Genomic DNA, 20326 nt, shown 5'->3' with positions numbered 1-20326 from the left:
ATACACCTGCACAATGTGCCTCATAATTTCAGCTTTATGTAAATCATGATGTTCCTCTGAGCTCTTTCAGAACTGAAACACACAAACTTAGTCTGTTAAGAAGTCACCACAGATCACAGAGAAATATATTTCATATACACAAAACTGATCAAAGTCAAGAATGTTAAGAATTAAACATCATGTTCCTTCATCACTCATATACTCTATATACATTTCAGACGGAGGGTCAGAATGAAGGTTAAAGATTGCAGTACTTCAGCATTTTTGTGCAAAATTACCTTATTGACATTATAAGTGGACCTCAAGGAACATATTAAAATATCATATAATGACCCATTAAACATTTGGAAATCTGATCAAATAGTCAGGAATGGTCAAACATGATTTTCATTCATCACACATATTCTCTAACAGCTAATAGTGGACAAATCTGTTAAAAACTCCTGTAATGGTTCTGTTATAAGAGCAGATAGTTTGACTAATGCAGAATCACAGCAAACCAGGAATCTCAGCTGAAGTGTTGAATGCTTTTCAAGATGGCGGCGTGTAAAGACGCTGCGGCTCAGTTTTTGTTGGACATGGGACTGCCTGATGTTGGACATGGGACTGCCTAATGTTGGACATGGGACTGCCTAATGTTGGACCTGGGACTGCCTAATGTTGGACATGGGACTGCCTAATGTTGGACCTGGGACTGCCTAATGTTGGATGGGACTGCCTAATTCCACATGTCTTTGGATTACGGACTTCCTGACGGGACGCACACTGAGGGTCAGAGCCCCCACATTTCCACAGCTCTCAGTCTCAGCACCGGCTCCCCCAGGCCTGTGTGTTGATCCCCCTGCTCTACCCTCTATATATACGACTGCAACCCCGGGCAATTCCAGCAACATTTCCGTTAAATTTTCTGATGACACCCCAGTGGTGGGCCTCATCTCAGGGAGCAATGAGTCGACCGAGACGAGGTGGAGCGGCTGTCAGTGTGGTGCAGTGACAACAATCTGGTCCTCAATACGTCCAACACAAAGGAGTTAGCAATCGATTTCAGGAAGACTAAAAAACAGACATTCAACCCATATTCATTGGCGGGGACTGTGTGGAGAGGGTTACAGGCGTCTGTTGTCTCTGAGTTTGTATTGAGAAGGACCTGACCTGGGGCAAGAACACCACAGAACTGGTAAAGAAAGCACAGCAGAAACTGTAGGCTACTTTCTCAGGAAGAGCAACATCGCCCAGAGTCTGCTGGTGTCCTTCTGCCGCTCCACTATAGAGAGCATTCTCACTTACTGCCTCTGTGTGTGGTTTAGCAGCTGCACTGTGGTACATAAAAAAAGATCTTCAGAAAGTGATCAGGACTGCAGAGAAAATGATGGGGTGCCCTCTCCCAGCTTTAGAGGACCTTCACAGTTCAAGCTGCCTCAAGAGAGATCATAGCATCAGAAAAGATACATCTCATCCAGGTCACTTTTTGTTCAGTCTGCTGCCGTCAGACAGAGGTACAGAACCATCAGAACAAGGACAAATCGTGTCAAAAACAGTTTTCATCTACAAACTGTACAAGCTCTAATTGTCACATAACATATATGCTTATGTTATATGTGAAATAAGGACATTTGTGCAATCAAATTCGGCATATGTCCATTTACATTGCACTTTTTTCTACATTTATTATAATTTTGCACTGTTTACATTTACATTATGTATCATTTGATTACAGTAGTTTATATTTATATTTTTTGAATGGGTTGTGTGTGTGTGTGTGTGTGTGTGTGTGTGTGTGTGTGTGTGTGTGTGTGTGTGTGTGTGTGTGTGTGTGTGTGTGTGTGTGTGTGTGTGTGTGTGTGTGTGTGTGTGTGTGTGTGTGTGTGTGTGTGTGTGTGTGTGTGTGTGTGTACTTTTCGAATGAGAAGCTATCTATACAACGACAATATTTTTATTTTGTTATTTTTTATTTATTCTTTATTTTACAGGCAATTCATTAAGAACAAGTTCTTATTTACAATGCCTGACCAGTAGATAACCACTGAGGGAAAAGGAAATAGGGCTAAAAAAAATACAGTACATTAGAAATACATACAGGTTATCAATTACAATACAATTAAAAACACAACACAGTAAACAACACATAAGTGATTATGTAGAGAAGCAACTGCATGTGTCCGTGAACAAGGATGATATAATAGATTTAAAAGATGAAATTAGTGTATCCAGTTTAAGAAAATTTTGCAGATGATCTAAGTAAGGAGGTGAGCGGCCGAGAAGGGTCTTCTAAATGAAAGTGAACCAGTGAATTTTGCAGCGAGTCTGAAGGGAGGACCAGTTGACAGATGAATATAAAGCGCAATAAACATATTCAATTTAAGTCAATTCGAATGACAGAAGAGAGAAAGACAAAACTGCAGTCAAGTGCATTTCATTATGAAACACGTAGTTTCTTCTGCTACTTTTTATGAATGTAGCAGATTATCCATACAGACAGTGTATATACTATATACTGTATAATATTAACAATTAGGTAAACCTGAGCTTCCTTTAGATGTGTTTTATTTCCCCCAAATGTGAAGTAACTGAGAATATTAAAGCAGTTGCTGGATGAAATGATTGGCTGAACTCCAGTGATCGTCACTCTTTCAGAGTTTCTCTTCCTCATATATGAGTCTCTCAGTCTCTCTTATTCTCTTCATCTCTCCACTAAACTCGAACTGCTTCACAGGGAAGATGCTGATCATTTTCTCCTTCACTCTCCTCACTCTTCTGTCATGTAAGTTATTTCACTCTAAACATGTTGTTCTCTCAGGGTTGTCAAAGTTGATGAAATTAATTTTATTTATTATAATTTTACAGGTGTCAGATCTGTGAAAGTGGTCACACAGAAACCCTCTGTGCTGACAGAACAAAAAGGCAAATCTGTGACTATGGATTGTAACATTGAAAAGGATGAGGGTTATTATGTCTACTGGTATAAACAGAATCCAAATGCAGCTCCTCAGTATGTGTTGAGATACTATCATTCACACAGCTCTCCTAACGAATATGGTGATGGTTTTACATCCAGCCGCTTCACATCTAGAGCTCAGTCAAAAACTGACTATAGTCTGATCATCAGTAATGTGGATGTTGGTGATTCTGCAGTGTATTACTGTAACACATGGGACAACACTGCTAAAGAGCACGTATCACAGTGATTCACACCATGACAAAAACCTCCTCACTGCTCACATTCACTTCTGCTTTTACACACATCTCACTTGTTCTTGAATTCAATATACAAAATGTACAGTTACAGTTTACAGTTACATTAGTATATTTAAATCATTTAAATCAAGTGTAACTCTAGAGATGGACTGGTCACCATAGAGGCACTTGGACATTTATATATTTATTTTTATTTTTATTTTATATTAATTTATTTAACAGTGAGGAAAATTGTAACAGTAAAATTTGAACAGTAATCTTTTTTATTTTGATGGATGTATACATACATTTACTATGGATATATGTTTTCTATATTATATTTTAAGCAAATATAAGCATATCTGAAAAAAAGAAAACACATGCACTAGTGACAGATGAAGTATCTGTGAATTGTGACTGTGCTTCCCTAACACTTTTTCATATAATTTAATTTAATTCATGAGAAGCCTATTATTATAGACTTTAAAAAAAACGTAATACACATTAAAATATCACAGTGACTCATTTAAAAATATATGTTAACATGGATTAAAAATGTATTAACTATTATACACACCACTGTTTAACACTAGATTCCGAAGGAGTATAGATTGGACACATTACTTTAAACTCAGTTCACTGCTCTCAAAACAAACACAGCCATCTAAACACACTCTTATCTTATAAGAGAAAAATACATGTTCATTAAAAATAAATACTATCATCAAAACTACAGATATGTTCTCTATTGATTTCATAACTGTAATAATCTATAATCTAAGTGAACTAGTAACAAAATATGACAGACTGTTAATCCTTGGCGATTTTAATATTCACGTTTGCTGTGGTACTGACTCTCTGACTATTAAAATTTTTAAATTTGATGGAATCCTTTGAACTTTCTCAATGGGTGGATGGCCCCTCTCATGCACAAGGCCACACATTAGATCTGATTTTAATGCACAGAATATCTGTCTCTGATACAACAATCTGTGAACTTAATTTTTCTGACAATAAGCCAATTATTTTTTCTGTACCTTTGGTTTCTCAGTCTATTCCAATGCACAAGCCAGTACATTGGTCTCGGACACTAAACCCTACCTCAATCACTAACTTCTCTCAGATGTATAAAAACATCTGTGACAGTGATTTTTTAGAAAGCTCTCTTCCTAATATTGACTTGGATGAACATTTCAACCGTTTCCGCTCAACCTGTATCAGTGTTTTAGATTCTGTTGCTCCATTAAAACCTAAATGCCTTAAAAGAAAAATTGAGCCGTGGTTGAATGAGACTGTACACAATTTTAGACGGCTATGCAGACAAGCTGAGCGAAGATGGAGAAAATATAGACGTCAGGTGCACTATGAAGTCCTGTGAGATGCCTTGTCTAATTTTCAAAAAGCAGTTAAGAAAGCAAAATGTCAATATTTTTCACAAATCACTGAAAAATATAGACAAAAACCGAAGCTACTTTTTGCTACCATAAACTCAGCTTTAAATCCTCCTTCTAAAGCTTATCCGCCCTCTCACTTAAATGGTGATGACTTTCTTAAATTTCCTCTATTAAGATAGCAAATCAGAGGCCATGTACTGTTGAAACTCATAACACTTTATAACAGTGTATACCTTCTCCATGCTCCTCTGTTTGTCAAGAATTCGAGTCTATTTCTATTTCCTCTCCAGGAAACTATTGCCCATCTCAGGCCTACAATAATCTGTTCACTGGACATTATTCCATCTCGTATATTATTTATACAACTTTTGGAATTCACATTTTCAGTAAATCACTTAGTCTAGGGATTTTTTCAGTTGACCTCAAACATGCTCTGGTAGTCCCTTCAATCAAGAAACCAAATATCGATCCTGCTGTTTTTGATAATTACAGGCTGATCTCTAACTTGCCTTTTATTTCGAAACATTTTAGAAAAAGTTGTATCAAATCAACTTCACTCCTATTTAAACCTTCATTCTATATGAGATGTTTCAATCTGGTTTCCGAGCCCTCCACAGTACGGAATCAGCACTACTGAAGTTTCTCAATGACATCTATCTGACAACAGATGCTGGAGATTCTGCTGTTTTAATGCTTTTAGATCTTAGCTCTGCTTTTGACATGGTTGGTCATGATATTCTTTTATCTAGACTCGAACATGATGTGGTGCTGAAAGGAACAGTACTAAATTGGTTTAGTGCTTGTTTGAAAGATCGAAAATTTTCTGCCGGTTTTGGCTCTGCTGCCCACCTTCAATGGGGGGTCCCTCAGGGCTCCATCTTGGCCCCTACGCTTTTTTCCCTGTACATGCTCCCTTTGGGATCCATTTTCATGAAACATGATGTGTCATTTCATTGTTACGCAGATGACATTCAGATTTACGTTTCTATTAAACAGGCAGGAGAAAATTCACTTGAGCCCCTGCTGGTGTGCCTAGATGACAATAAGAAGTGGATGTCTGCTAATTCTTTTAAATTAAATGAAAACAAAACTGAGCTAATACTCTTTGGCTCTTCTAAAAGTAGTTTAAGCCACCATCCTCAAGTACATACATTTCCTCGTCAGTGAACACCTGTGAGAAAAATGTTGGTGTTTTTCTAGATAGTGACCTGAAACTAGATAAGCAAGTAAATTCTGTTGAAAGATCGTGTTTTTTCCATCTTCGTCTGCTGACCAAAGTTAAGACTTTTCTTTGTCCCCAAGCCGTTGAATGGGGGATCCATGCATTTTTATCATCTCGATTAAATTATTGTAATTCCTTGTACTATGGAATAAACTCCACTACTCTAGCACGTCTTCAGGTAGTCCAAAATGCAGCAGCGAGACTTTTAAAAGACATCCGCAAACGTGAACACATTACACCAATTCTAACATCACTTCACTGGCTGCCGGTTCGCTTTGGGGTTGATTTTAAAATTCTCTTATTTGTTTAAAAGTGCCTAAATAACCTAGCTCCACCCTACCCTTCTGAGCTATTAGTGCAATACAATCCCTCCAGAGGTCTTAGGTCAGGGACACAGAAACTTTCATCTATCCCACGGTACAGACTAAAACAAAGAGGTCATCGTGCCTTTGCCATTGCAGGCCCAACATTATGGAATAATTTGCCTTTTCATGTTAGATCTGCATTTGACCTGTTAATCTTAATGTCACGTCTGAAAACTTATTTTTATTCAATTGCTTTTAATAATCTGTCATTTGTATTTTAATTTTGTTTGTTTGTCTGTTGTGTACTTTTATGCTGTTATGTAAAGTACATTGGTCAACTTGCCATAAATTGTGCTAAATAAATACATTTTTACTTGACTTGACTTGATAACAGCTATAGACACACAAATATACTACTGAAAATACCTTTTATCATAAAGTTCTTAAGAGCAGTTTTTTCTACAGTACTACGATCACTCAACTTTATTGATCACGCCTCTGATTTACATCTGGACACAGAATTTCATACAGAATATATTCTAATCATGCATTATTATCATCATGGTTCTTCTGCCTCAACATCTCCACAGGACTCTTCCATTGTGTACCACTGTACATGGTCAATTAGGATGATTTTCCGTTACATTTGAAAGTCTGTACTCTTCACTCATCTTTCATCCCTTCCTTTTGTCTTTTTACAATTTCTCCTCTCATTCTGTCCACTACACCAGTGTCCTCCACCTCACTCATCTCTTCTCCCTCTCCTTTTCTTAAACTCTCTCCTCCTTTTCTCTTCATCTCTTTCTGTTTCACTCTTCCTCTCCCATTCCTCAACTCTCTCCACCATCTTCCACACTTACACCTTTCTTTTCCCCTTGTCATGCTTATTCTTATTTTTTTTTTTTTTTGCATAACAATGTTTGCTACTTGTTTTTATCGTTAATTCAATTGATACCTGAGTAAACAATTATGCATTTCCAGTGATGTGTGTATTATTAACCATCAGATTGGCTTACTAGTTTGGGGCCAATTGAAATCATTCTATGTGCAATTGAGAATATGACAAACTTACAATCTGTTTAGGACAATAATAAAGTGTTCAGATCACTGTCTTAATTGTTTTGGGACCAGTGATCTGAGTTTGTGTCAAATCGATTGAGAAAAACTTTAACACATTTTCCTCAGTGATGAAGTGAGAAGCTCATGTGTAATTTGTAAGATGTTTTTATTTTTTATTTTTTATTTAACCTTTATTTAACCAGATGAGCACGTAGAGAACACGTTCTCAATTGAAACGGCGACCTGGCCAAGATAAAGCGAAGGTGCAAGATAACAAATAGTTACACATAAAATTATACAAATCACAAATTAAATACAAGAGAAAAAAAAATAAACAACAACATTTTCTAGACAATAGACTAGACAGTGTCAGTGAAACAATTAATGCAACATGATCTGCAATAAGGCATCAAGTTATTTACGGAAATTGCAGGGCATCTACATAGGTAGTGAATGATACTGAGCATAATTGTGCAAATAGATATCAGAGTAGAGGAAAATTATAAGAAGGGCAGTCAACATGGGCAACGAGCAGGCAAAAGCTCTGATAATCGTGCTTTAAAGAAAGTGAGAGAGATGAAGTTCTCAAGTTTCAGAGTCTTTTGTAACTCATTCCAGTCAGATGCAGCTGCAAACTGGAAGGAGCTGCAGCCGAAAGAGGTATTTGCTTTAGGGATTACTAGGGAGATGTACCTGCAAGAACGCAGGTTACGAACAGGTAGGGCAATGGTGAGGAGAGAGTTAAGATACAGAGAAGTTTTGCGAAGAATTGATTTATATATAAGATAGTACCAGTGGGTCAGGCGTCGAGTATGTAGAGAGGGCCAGCCCACTAATGCATATAGATCACAGTGGTGGGTATTAAAAGGGGCAGTAGTGACAAAACGGATGGCACTGTTGTATACCACATCTAATCTTTTCAAAAGTGAGGTAGAGGCAGATCTGTAAATAACATCACCAAAATCCAATATTGGTAGTACAGTCATTTTTACCATTGTAAGATGTGGGTGTCTGTTGAAACATGTGGGCGTGTCTACTGTACGATGTAGGCGGGTCTTTCAGTGGCTCCTCCCACTCAGATATCTTGACTGCCTTAAAGTTTCTCTCTCTGATCATCTCAGCATTATTCTACAGCACTGCTCATCTTTACACGTCTCACGGACCAAATCACAAGATGATCACGATAATCTGTGCTTTCTTTACTCTTCTGACCTGTAAGTTTTCATCATTTCTGATGTCAGATTTTTAAAGTGTTTTGACACACAATCTCATATAAATGTTGTTTTATTCTGCAGGTGTCAGTGGAGTAACTGTAGTGACTCAGAGTCCATTAATCACAGTCAATAAAGGAGAAACAGTTAAACTGGACTGTAATCTGGGGACAGTAACTAATTCTGAAGCCAGATGGTACAAACAGACTCCAGGAGGAGTTCCTCAATATGTGTTAAGATTTTATCATAGCTGGAGCTCTCCAGAATATGGATCTGGTTTCTCTGCTCCTAAATTCACATCAACACATTCATCTAAATCAGATTATAGTCTGATCATCAGTAATGTGGATGTTGGTGATTCTGCAGTGTATTACTGTCACACATGGGACAGCTCTGCTAGTGAGTCTGTATCACAGTGATTCACACCATGACAAAAACCTCCTCACTGCTCACATTCACTTCTGCTTTTAGACAACAGATTATAAAAGCACATCTTCACTTCTCCGATTCACGATGATTAACCTAATTTACTAACTAAAACTTTACTATTCTGTTAACTATTAACTATTAACATAATTTCGGGAGGAGTACGCCTATCTAATCGAATTAATACCAAGGTATAAAAACCAGCCTCTTACCATTTCTTGTGGTTCGTTATTTCGGGATCCCTCTTCCTCCTCCCCTCCTCCTCCTCCCCATCTCCTCCTCCTCCTCCTCCTCCTCTCCCCTCCTCCTCCTCCCCTTCTCCTCCTCCTCCTCCTCCTCCTCCTCTCCCCTCCTCCTTCTCCTCCTCCCCTCCTCCTCCTCCCCTTCTCCTCCTCCTCCTCCTCCTCCTCTCCCCTCCTCCTCCTCCCCTTCTCCTCCTCCTCCTCCTCCTCCTCCTCTCCCCTCCTCCTCCTCTCCCCTCCTCCTCCTCCCCTTCTCCTCCTCCTCCTCCTCCTCTCCCCTCCTCCTCCTCCTCCTCCTCCTCCTCCTCTCCCCTCCTCCTCCCCTTCTCCTCCTCCTCCTCCTCCTCCTCCTCCTCTCCCCTCCTCCTTCTCCTCCTCCTCCTCCTCCTCCCCTTCTCCTCCTCCTCCTCCTCCTCCTCCTCCTCTCCCCTCCTCCTCCTCCTCCTCCTCCTCCCCTCCTCCTCCTCCTCCCCTTCTCCTCCTCCTCCTCCTCCTCCTCCTCCTCCTCTCCCCTCCTCCTCCTCCTCCTCCTCCTCCACTCCTCCTCCTGCTCCTCTTCCTCTTCCTCCTCCTCCTCTCCCCTCCTCCTCCTCCTCCTCCTCCTCCTCCACTCCTCCTCCTGCTCCTCTTCCTCTTCCTCCTCCTCCTCCTCTCCCCTCCTCCTCCTCCTCCTCCTCCTCCTCCACTCCTCCTACTCCTCCTCCTCCTCCTCCTCCTCCCCTTCTCCTCCTCCTCCTCCCCTTCTCCTCCTCCTCCTCCACTCCTCCTCCTCCACTCCTCCTCCTCCACTCCTCCTCCTCCTCCACTCCTCCTACTCCTCCTACTCCTCCTCCTCCTCCCCTTCTCCTCCTTTTGTACCATATTTTGCCTGTGTAATAGGAGGCAATCAAAGCTCCATTAAAATGTCCTCTCTGAGCCTTTATAGCACACAGCAAGCCAAATCCATTTACCACTTACACTAAGATTATATGGGCACACAAGCTCGTGAAATGTGCTGTATTCCAGGTCTTCTGAAGCGACAGCAGTTTCTCATCTCTGGTCCTCAGGTGTAAAGGACACACTTTCCTGAAGTGACCATAGCATGTTCCCTTCACTAACAGACAGTATGTGATGGATTCAGTTGTTCACTTTCGTTTGAAATGCCCCGACAAACGGCATCTCCTTCCCAAAAGTGAATTCACTCAGTGTTAACAACAGATTACTCTCATCTTAGGCTACAAATGATCATGCAATTTCATTCAAATGAACAATAATAACAAAGCAAATAATGAATGACAGCAATTGGTGACAAAGATGACACACAAACACTTTATTTCATGTCTTAAAGCTAGAAATTCCTCATGCTAAAAAAACTGCATAAAAACATCTGCTTATGAACTTGTTTCTTGACATCAGACACTTAATCACTTGAAGAGCTTTAATGAAGAGAGTTGTGATTGACTTTGAATTTAGCGCAGAACACAGCATTGTTTTGGATGTTGGACAAGTTCCATCGCAACATGTCATAAAATATATATATTTTTTCTTTTCTTCGTATCTTTAGGTCCAGTGTTAAAAATGAGAGTGTGAATGCTAAGCAAATCAGGACTAAGTATTGTTTTCTTTTTTTGGTCCGGACCAAAAGAACCCGGAGAACCGAACTACAAGTGTGAAAACACTGAGACAACAGCCGGATTCACTGCAGTCACTGACACCTCAGAATAACAACAGCCATATGAGATTGTGTTTCACTATAATACTGTGATAACTTGTCACTCGAACAACAAACAGTCTGGAGACGTTATGGATTTCAATACAACACAGCAAGATTTATTTTTTGTACTATTGGTGCACGGGTAGCCTATACAGTATATACGTAAGTCACGCAGTACCTGTTTTTTAAGCTACCCGTGAGCATAGTTAACTACTTAACTACTGCATTAACTACTTAAATAAACATTTTGTTGGATTATTCTTGAAACAAAAATAATAATTCCTTTGGAAATCACATTTCCAAATAAGTACAGCACCACCCCCACCAACATCAACCCAATACTTTTTTTCAACAAAACCTTTTACTTTACAACTTTTTTTTCTGTTCTTTTTTTTCTTTCTCAAAACACAAACTCTTCCAACTGTTTGGGCTTTTGAACAGTCCTTTGGGACCTAAAGACCTCTGGGATTAAACTCAGGGTTTTCCTTTCAACAGTCCCTGGCTGTTCCTGAGAGTCCAAACCCACTGGCTCTGTCACAGTGTCTCCACAAACAGAGTCAGTCCCACTACACACTGATGTGTCCAAGGAAACATCCACACACATTCTCCACCTCCTGAGAGAGATTTTGATCCACGTGTCTACGCACTATTTGCCAGCTTTGAGCATGACGGGTACGAGACCAATGAACCCAGGAATCCACTTGAGTCCATAACTTCCTTGTCAAAACAGCATCACCAACTTGAAAACTCCTAACTTGCCATTTGCTGTCATGATGCTGCTTTTGTTTGTTTGTCTCGTACCTTCTGTTGCAAGTCTGGATGCAATGGATCAAGAGTGGAACGCAGTTCACGTCCCAACAGCGTCTCTGCAGGACTTATTCCTGTGGTGGACTGTGATTTATCCTGTAGCTGAACAGCACACGGGCCACTTCACCAAATACACAGCAGTCAAATACAGCTATGAAGACTAAAACAGCAACATAAATGTGTTTGAATCTGAAACATTTCTCCATGAAATAAATGTGTAAAGGACACAGTCAGCTGAGGTTGAGTGAGTGTTTCACTTCTGTTTGTGTCTCTTCACAGACTGAGGAGGTTTTTGTACGACTGAACATATGAAATGTATCACTGTGGTATTCGGACAAGGAACAAAACTCATTGTGACTGGTAAGTGATCTTTACACTGTATTTGCAATTTTTAAAATCTTTTCACTGTATTAAATATAGTCTAAACTTCATTATAGACATATAAACTCATTATTGTAGTTAATTTAGTTAAATGTGGGAATTCAGTCAGAGACCGTTTTATCAAGAAATACTGACAAGACTTTTACTGCAGCTTTAACTTTCATCTGTGTTTTTATCTGGTTGTATTTTTTATTCAATTAGTAGTAATAATAATAATAATTATTATTATTATTATTATAGAACATACTTGTTGTGATTTAAGGACAAGCATCTACTTTGTTTAATCTGATCTATTTTAAAAAATTCTCCTTTAACTAATTAAAGTACTTTAACTAATTATGTACAGTATCTGTGAAACAAAACATGAGAAGTTGACCTGCGGTGTGACGTGCTGTGTTACATCTAAAACTGTTTTGCTAAATGTTTTTTAAATGATTATTATACATAAAACTTTTATGAACCAGTGTATTACTCAATTTGTACCTTTATGTCACGCTGCAGGACACTTGAAAATGATCTTGTGAAGGCACGAAGATGATTAAAAATGGTAGAGAAAATGGTGTCAGCATCTAAAATATGAACTGTGCCATATAAATTCATATACATTTCAACCTAAAATCTTGATGTAGAAAATAACAATCCAACAAACTACCCAAATACATGCACTATTTGACTTTTGTGCTGCAAGTCAATAAAGACATTGAGATGCATGTTTTAAACATAAATAATTTGACATGTTGACATGGTGATGCGTGACATTTTAGAAGTTTAAATGTAGTCAGAGGTCAATATGTCAAATGTGTGTCTGAGATGCAGATGTTCGTCCATGTTAATGGTGATTTGTGTTGATGCTGATGCAGATGCTGATGTTGCTCCTCCTGTGCTGAACATCCTCCGTCCATCCAGTGAAGATCTGATCAGCTCCAGTAAAGTCACTCTGGTGTGTCTGATCGATCACATGTCTGTGGCGTTTGCTGACGTGCGCTGGCTTGTGAACGGGAACTCTGTTACTACAGGCGTCTTCACCGGCTCTGCTGAACAGCAGCCTGATCAGAAATTCAGGATGAGCAGTTATTTAACCATCGAGAGCTCAGTGTGGGACAAAGACCAAGATCTGACATGTGAAGCGTCTGTTGCCTCAAAAATCACCAGCAAAAGCATCAAGAAATCTGAATGCAGCGACTAAACTCAGAGAATCTGATGTGTTGTTTGAGTGATTATGATAGCGAGTAATAATATCTTCTGACGTAGTGTAATAGAAATCATGAATATAGAAACTATTAAAAATACTTCAAGAATGTATCCTGAACTGTGTCATTTTCTGCAGACAATATTTGGCTTTAATGATGATGTAAGATGATTTACAACCTGTTTAATAAAGTGCATGTTAAACAAACAGTTTTCTTATTGATTTTTCAGAGAAATTAAACATTCAAAATGTATAAACTACTTCCTTGCTAAGTCTACAATCTACAATCAATGGAAGAACAAACAATAAAAGTAGTATCATTATGTAAATACTCAAATAAACAATGTATTAAATTCTAAAATAAATAAAGTCTCAGATCTTCAGTGGAAAGAGCACATTAAACTTCTGTTACTGCTAGTAAATATCATGTGTTTAGAGCACAGCAGAGATGAATGTCGTCTGAATATGGAGACGATCACATGACTGATAATGAACGAGTGACTCAATGACAAATGAAACATAACTATTATTTGATACAGTAAAGTTACGATCTAAACTATGAGAAACAAAATGCTCCTGATGGCCTGACATTCATGTGATACGACATGATGTGAAGACGGTGTGAAGATCATGCTGAAGTTGGTCTTCTAGCAGATGCAGTGAGCTGTGGAGATTTTCTTCAGGACAGGAAGTTCAGTGTGACACACAGGAAACACCTGCTGTTAATATCAGCTCTATGTAAATCATCAGTTTCTCTGTGCTCTTTTTATCTGTTCATTCAACCGGACAAGAGCATTAACAGCAAATGATCAGGAAATCTTCATCTGTACATGAACAATAATAAAGGAGCAATACAATGAATGAAACATATGGCAAGAAGAAAAACAAAATTAACTTAAAATTAAATAATAGTTAGTTATATTATAGTTAGTGAAATTTGTGACATTGTTTTGGGCTCTCACTGTTTCTAATACTGATTTATGACGAGTTTCAGAACAGACACTTTTTTCTGAAAGGCTACATCAAACTTTTGGATTTGTTACTTGCGTTATTTTAATGAATAAGAACTCTTTTGTAAAACAAGTTTCCTCTCACCAAAAAAAGTACAATCCAGTATGTTTAAAGACTTACAATTTAAAAAAGTATTTCAACAAAGTATGTTAATACATAAGTTTGGTTAAATATATTGTATGTTTCGTGATGATGTATATGATGATGAATGATGATGTCACTGAGAGGCTCCTCCCTCTTCAGTCTCTTATAGCTCGTCTCTGATCGCTCTTCTCTGTTCAATCTGCTCACATCACACACTCACAACATGCTGACAGTCTTCATCATCCTCATCATCACTCTGTCATGTAAGACATCACTAGACTGCAGTTAAAGAAGCACATCTAATATGATCATGAATATGTGATATTGTGTCTCAATAATGGTGTGTTTATTCTCAGGTGTCAGTGGAGTGACTGTAGTGACGCATTAATCCATTAATCTCAGTCAATAAAGGACAAACTGTGTCACTGGTCTGTAACGCAGGCAGCTCTACTGATGGTGGACGCTGGTATAAACAGGTCGCAGGAGGAACGCCTCAGTTTGTTTTAAACTCGTTCCATAGCTGGAGCTCTCCTGTATATGGATCTGGATTCTCCTCTCCTAAATTTACAGTATCTTATCCTACCAAGTCCGACTGTCATCTGTCAATCAGTAATGTGGATGTTGGAGATTCTGCAGTGTATTACTGTAACACATGGGACAGCTCTGTTAGGGAGTCTGTATCACAGTGATTCACAATGTAGGATTGAAAATAATCGAAGAAATTTGAAATGAACATTTGCTTTGAAAGACATTTGTTTTACTGTTTTCCACCCCCTCTTTCTAACACAAGAACCATTTTGAGTTCCCAAAGGCTGAGAGGGACTGATAGTGATCAAGGCCTGTATAAGATGTGTGCACTCCGGGGGTCTATGCATTGTCACACCTTTAGTGCAATGGGTGAAGTTGTAATTATCTGATTGGTCAGTTTGACACATTTGGTTTTTAGTCACATGGTCAGGGAAAGGATAAAAGAAGATTGTAACTGTTGCTCTGTTTCTTTTTATGCTCTGCTCTTTTATGCTCTGGGTCTCTTTCTTGGGGCTCTCTCTCTCTCTCTCTCTCTCTCTCTCTCTCTCTTTACCTCCTCTTTTCTCTTTCTCTCTCTCTCTCTCTCTCTCTCCCTCTCTCTCTCTCTTTACCTCCTCTTTTCTCTTTCTCTCTCTCTCTCTCTCTCTCTCTCACTCCCTCTCTCTCTCTTTACCTCCTCTTTTCTCTTTCTCTCTCTCTCTCTCTCTCTCTCTCTCTCTCTCTCTCTCTCTCTCTCTCTCTCTCTCTCTCTCTCTCTCTCTCTCTCTCTGAGCGGATGTTGGGAGTGAGTGTGAGCGGAGGCTGCGTGAGAGTGTGGTGCGAAACGAGTGAGTCTTTTCTGTCCTTTTTTCTCTTGCTGTGTTTGAGTACAACGTTTTTTTTTGAAGGATTTTAAAGTTTGAGTTCTTGTGTAGGAAAGAAAGTCTTTGTGCGAGGTTATAAGCTGAGAACGCCGCCTGCCAGTGTTTGCTGGCCAGGTGCATTGCACACTGGCAATGGCGGCAACGGCGGCTTTAGATCGAGCGGCGTTTGACAGAATCTCACGCAGGCACGGAATTAAAATCGTGCCGGTGATGAATTGCTCGGTTGAAGAGTGCAGTCTCGCGGTTGGAAAGGCCGTCGGGTATGAGAGTATCATGTCAGCGTCACGAATGAGTAGTGCCGTCGTTATTTTTCTCGACAGTATAGAGAAAGTGACTAGTGTGGTTCAAAGCGGGGTGGTAATAAAAGATACTTTTACCCCGGTAATACCTTTGGTTCAGCCAGCAAGGAAAGTTACACTGTCAAATGTCCCTCCCTTCATAAAGGATGAGATATTGTTGGCAGAATTATCAAGGCACGGAAAGGTAGTCTCTCAAATGAAAAAGATTCCTTTAGGCTGTAAATCACCGTTATTAAAACACGTTGTATGTTTTAGACGTCAGGTTCACATGATTTTGAAAAGTGAAATAGATGAACTCAGTGTGGCTTTTAAGTTTAAGATTGATGGATTTGATTACATCGTTTTTGTTTCATCTGAGACAATGAAGTGTTTTGGATGCGGACGAGAGGGCCACATAAGACGTGCGTGTCCAGAAAAGACTGATGGTGCTAATGTTGTCACTGCTGAGGATGGTGGTGAAGGTGTAGTGGAAGAGCAGGTACAGGATAATGTGATGGATGGTGAGAAAACACAAGAGAATGTGAGTGAACAGGTGAATGACATGGAGATAGAGGGGGCAGATGGGGAAGTGCTTGATGAATGTAGTCATGTGGTTGAGGCTGCAGAGGCTGTTCTAGAGGGAGGAGGAGTGGACAGTGAACCAGTCAATGAGGAAAACATCTTCAAAACTCCTACTATCAAGAGGAAAAGGGCTAAGACAAAGATGGAAAGAGCCAGTCATTTTAGTGACAGTGATGTTAAACATGATGATAGTGAATACAGCACAGTGGATGATTCAGATGAGGCAACTGATAGTAAAAATAGAGGAAAACAGAGTGAATATTCGTTTGTGAAAATCAGGGCTTTTTTGCACAAAACTAAGAATATGAAAAACGTACATGTTGTGGATTCGTTTCCTGATCGGAGATTGTTTATTGAGGCAGTTGGAACACTAATGAGGGGTGAAGGAACTGAACAATTCACTGTGCAAGAAATTTACAGGCTTAAAAAGTTTGTCGCTAAATTGAGACAAGAGATACAAACAGAAAATGGTTTTGAGACAACATAATTCTATGTGTTCCTTTATTTTAAGGAATATTTTGTGCCAGTTTTTTACACTTTTATGAATGAGTGCAATAAGGGTGGGCTCACTTAATATAAACGTTGTTGTATGAGTTAATAAAACAAAAGAATATAGATGTAATGTATGTACAGGAAACTCATAGCGACTGCATGAATGCAATTGATTGGAAAAGAGAATGGGAGGGAGAAGTCCTGCTAACACATATGAGTTCTAACAGAGGAGGAGGGGCTGTTTTATTTGCAAAAAGGTTTTTGCCTGTATCATGTCAGGTGGAAGAGGTAATAGCTGGCAGGCTCATGATAATACGGGCTACTTTTGAAAAGTGCAAAATGGTGTTTATAAATGTGTATGCCCCTACAAATGGTGTAGAACGAATTGGTTTTTTTAATAGTTTAAATACAACTTTACAGAGTTGTAAAACTGATGAATATGTGTTTTTGGGTGGAGACTTCAACTGCACAGAAAATGATATGTTGGATAGGAACCATGTTGAGCCTCATGCGGCTTCAAGCCGAGTTCTTCGTGAATTAATAGAGACACATAGTTTATGTGATTTATGGAGAGAATTTAATAGCAATGTGAAGCAGTATACGTGGTTCCATACAAGAGACAATTTTCTTTCCATGGCAAGACTTGATCGTTTTTATTGCTTTAAACACCATGTAAATGTTGTGAAGAAATGTGAAATTGTGCCAGTTGGTTTTACTGATCATTTCTTGGTTTCCTGTCAGGTGTTTATTGCAAATGTTAAAGTTATAAGTGCGTATTGGCATTTGAATACTTCTTTGTTGAGCGATTTGAATTTTAAAGAAGTTTTCTGTTTTTTTTGGAGTCAATTTAAATTAAGAAAGCAAGGTTTTAATGATTTGAGACAATGGTGGGACTATGGAAAAATCGAAATAAAAATGCTCTGTCAACAGTATGCTTTCAGTGTTTCTCGAGACATCACTCGAGACATGAGACAATTGGAATCTGAAATTGTTAACTTACAAGCGCTGGCTGATGTTAAAAGAGAACCAAGACAAGCTGAGACATTAAAGTCCAAAAGGTCTCTTTTGGAAAATATGCTTGGTATAAAGGCACAAGGAGCTCTGATAAGGTCAAGGCAGCAGAATGTAACTGAAATGGACGCCCCAACTAAATTTTTCTTCAGCTTGGAGAAAAAGAATGGACAATGCAGATATATTCACTCTCTACGGTCAGAAAGTGGCCAGGAGTTAACTGAAGCAAATGAAATAAGACGGAGAGCTGTAAGCTTCTACAACAAACTGTTCAAGAGTGAATACAAAGAGAATGTTCAGCTGTCTGCCGGTTTCCTTGAAGGATTGCCCAGTGTTGCTGAAGACTCAAAGGCACATCTGGAAAGACCCTTGTCCAATCAGGAACTTTTGAATGCCCTTAAAGACATGGAGGGTGGGAAGTCTCCTGGTATTGACGGACTCCCTGTGGAGTTTTATAAGGAGTTCTGGTCTGTGCTTGGTGAGGACCTATTAAGTGTTTTTAATGAGAGTCTGACAGAAGGCTCGTTGCCTTTGAGTTGCAGAAGAGCTGTTATAACACTGCTTCCTAAGAAGGGCAATCTACAGGAGATTAAGAACTGGCGTCCTATAAGCTTGTTATGTTCTGATATGAAGATTCTATCTAAGGCCTTGGCTAACAGACTGAAAGAAGAAATGGACCAAGTTGTTCATTTGGATCAGACGTATTGTGTGCCAGGTAGATACATTTTAGATAATATTCATCTAATAAGAGATGTTTTGGATGTTTCTGGTTTTTTGGGGGTGGATTTAGGGCTCATCTCGCTTGACCAGGAAAAAGCCTTTGACAGAATTGAACATCAGTATCTGTGGAAGGCTTTAGAGTCTTTTGGTTTTGGATCAAAATTTGTTAAAATGATTCGAGTGTTGTACCAGAGCATTGAAAGCATGCTGAAAGTCAATGGTGGTTTAAGCGCCCCGTTTAATATCAGTAGGGGTATAAGACAAGGGTGTGCACTATCAGGTATGTTATACTCCCTAGCCATTGAACCTTTGCTAATTAAGCTAAGAAATAAAATTGTGGGGTTATCATTGCATTGCACAGAGTTACAGCATCAGGTGTCAGCATATGCTGACGATGTTATAATAATAGTTAATAGTCAAAAGGATATTGAAAACTTGGTGTCTGTGGTAAAGGACTTTGGTTTAATTTCATCTGCTAGAGTAAATTGGGAGAAGAGTGATGCTCTGGCAATTGGAAAATGGGAGGAGGGCTTACCAAAGTTACCTGGTGAGATGATATGGAAAAGGGGGGGTTTCAAATACTTGGGAGTATACCTTGGTGATGAAGCTGCACAACAGAAAAATTGGGAGGGAATTGTGGAAAAAATAGAGGGCAGACTTAAAAAATGGAAATGGATCCATCCACAAATGTCTTTTCGAGGAAGAGTGCTAGTCATTAATAATTTAGTAGCCTCAACATTGTGGCATAAGTTGTCCTGTGTAGACCCACCTGTTGGCCTGTTGCCAAAATTACAGACAATTTTGGTAAATTTTTTCTGGGACAAACTACACTGGATTCCTCAAAGTGTGCTTTATTTGCCCAGAGAGGAGGGTGGGCAGGGCCTGGTACACCTGCAAAGTCGGCTAGCGACCTTCCGCTTACAATTTGTACAAAAGTTTTTGAAGGGATCTGCGGATCTGGTGTGGAGAATGATGGCCAAAACGATCTTACAAAGAGTAGAAGGTCTTGGCCTGGATGCTGCACTGTTTTTAATGGACCACAAGAACATTTGCCTTAATGGACTACCATCTTTTTATCGTGGACTTTTTAAAGTCTGGAGACTTTTTGTCATTCATAGACTGGAGAAAACAGACTCTTTGTTCTGGTTGCTTGAAGAACCCCTGGTTAAAGGAGCTTGGCTGGATGTAACAGGCGAGAGCATGATGGGTCTCACCCAGATACTGTGCACCTCCAAAAATGTTCAATTGAAGCATATCATTGATGTGGCCGGGCCTGAACTGAATGATATTAATGCGGTGGCTACTTTGCTGGGGCAGAGATCAACTCGCCAAACTGAAAAAATAATTGAACTTTGGAAGGGAAAATTAACAGATGATGATTTAAAGTTGTTAAAAGGATTTGAAGATGGGTCTGTAAGTTTGGATGAGACTGATTCCTTTCCAAAACTTGGTCTTACACCAGATTTTAAAGATGCAACAGGACCTTTATTGGATCTGAAAGTTTTAACGGATTTGGACTTGACCATGTTGGGGGGTAAATTGATGTATAAATGTTTTGTGAAAGTGTATAACAAAACAATGTTAGATAAAAGACCTGACACCGTGTGGAGAAGTAAACTTGCAATAGATGATGAAGTAAAACCAGTGTGGAGGG

At 39.2% G+C, this 20326-nt stretch overlaps 1 protein-coding gene across 1 annotated transcript; it reads left to right on the top strand.

Moving 5' to 3' along the window:
* Nucleotides 1–8212: 8212 nt before the first annotated feature.
* LOC143721387 (immunoglobulin lambda-1 light chain-like) lies at nucleotides 8213–13310 on the top strand. Its single transcript, XM_077211690.1, has 4 exons — nucleotides 8213–8368; nucleotides 8450–8776; nucleotides 11864–11893; nucleotides 12775–13310. The coding sequence occupies exons 1-4, from the start codon at nucleotides 8329–8331 to the stop codon at nucleotides 13098–13100; spliced, it is 723 nt and encodes a 240-aa protein (XP_077067805.1). The 5' UTR covers nucleotides 8213–8328; the 3' UTR covers nucleotides 13101–13310.
* Nucleotides 13311–20326: the final 7016 nt, after the last annotated feature.

The sequence above is a fragment of the Siphateles boraxobius genome, unplaced genomic scaffold, assembly GCF_051911475.1.
Source record: "Siphateles boraxobius isolate OS27281-9 unplaced genomic scaffold, OSU_SipBor_1 66, whole genome shotgun sequence".
NCBI lineage: Eukaryota > Metazoa > Chordata > Actinopteri > Cypriniformes > Leuciscidae > Siphateles > Siphateles boraxobius.
Note: the sequence above shows the minus strand (reverse complement) of the source record. Positions and strands in the feature narration are given on the sequence as shown.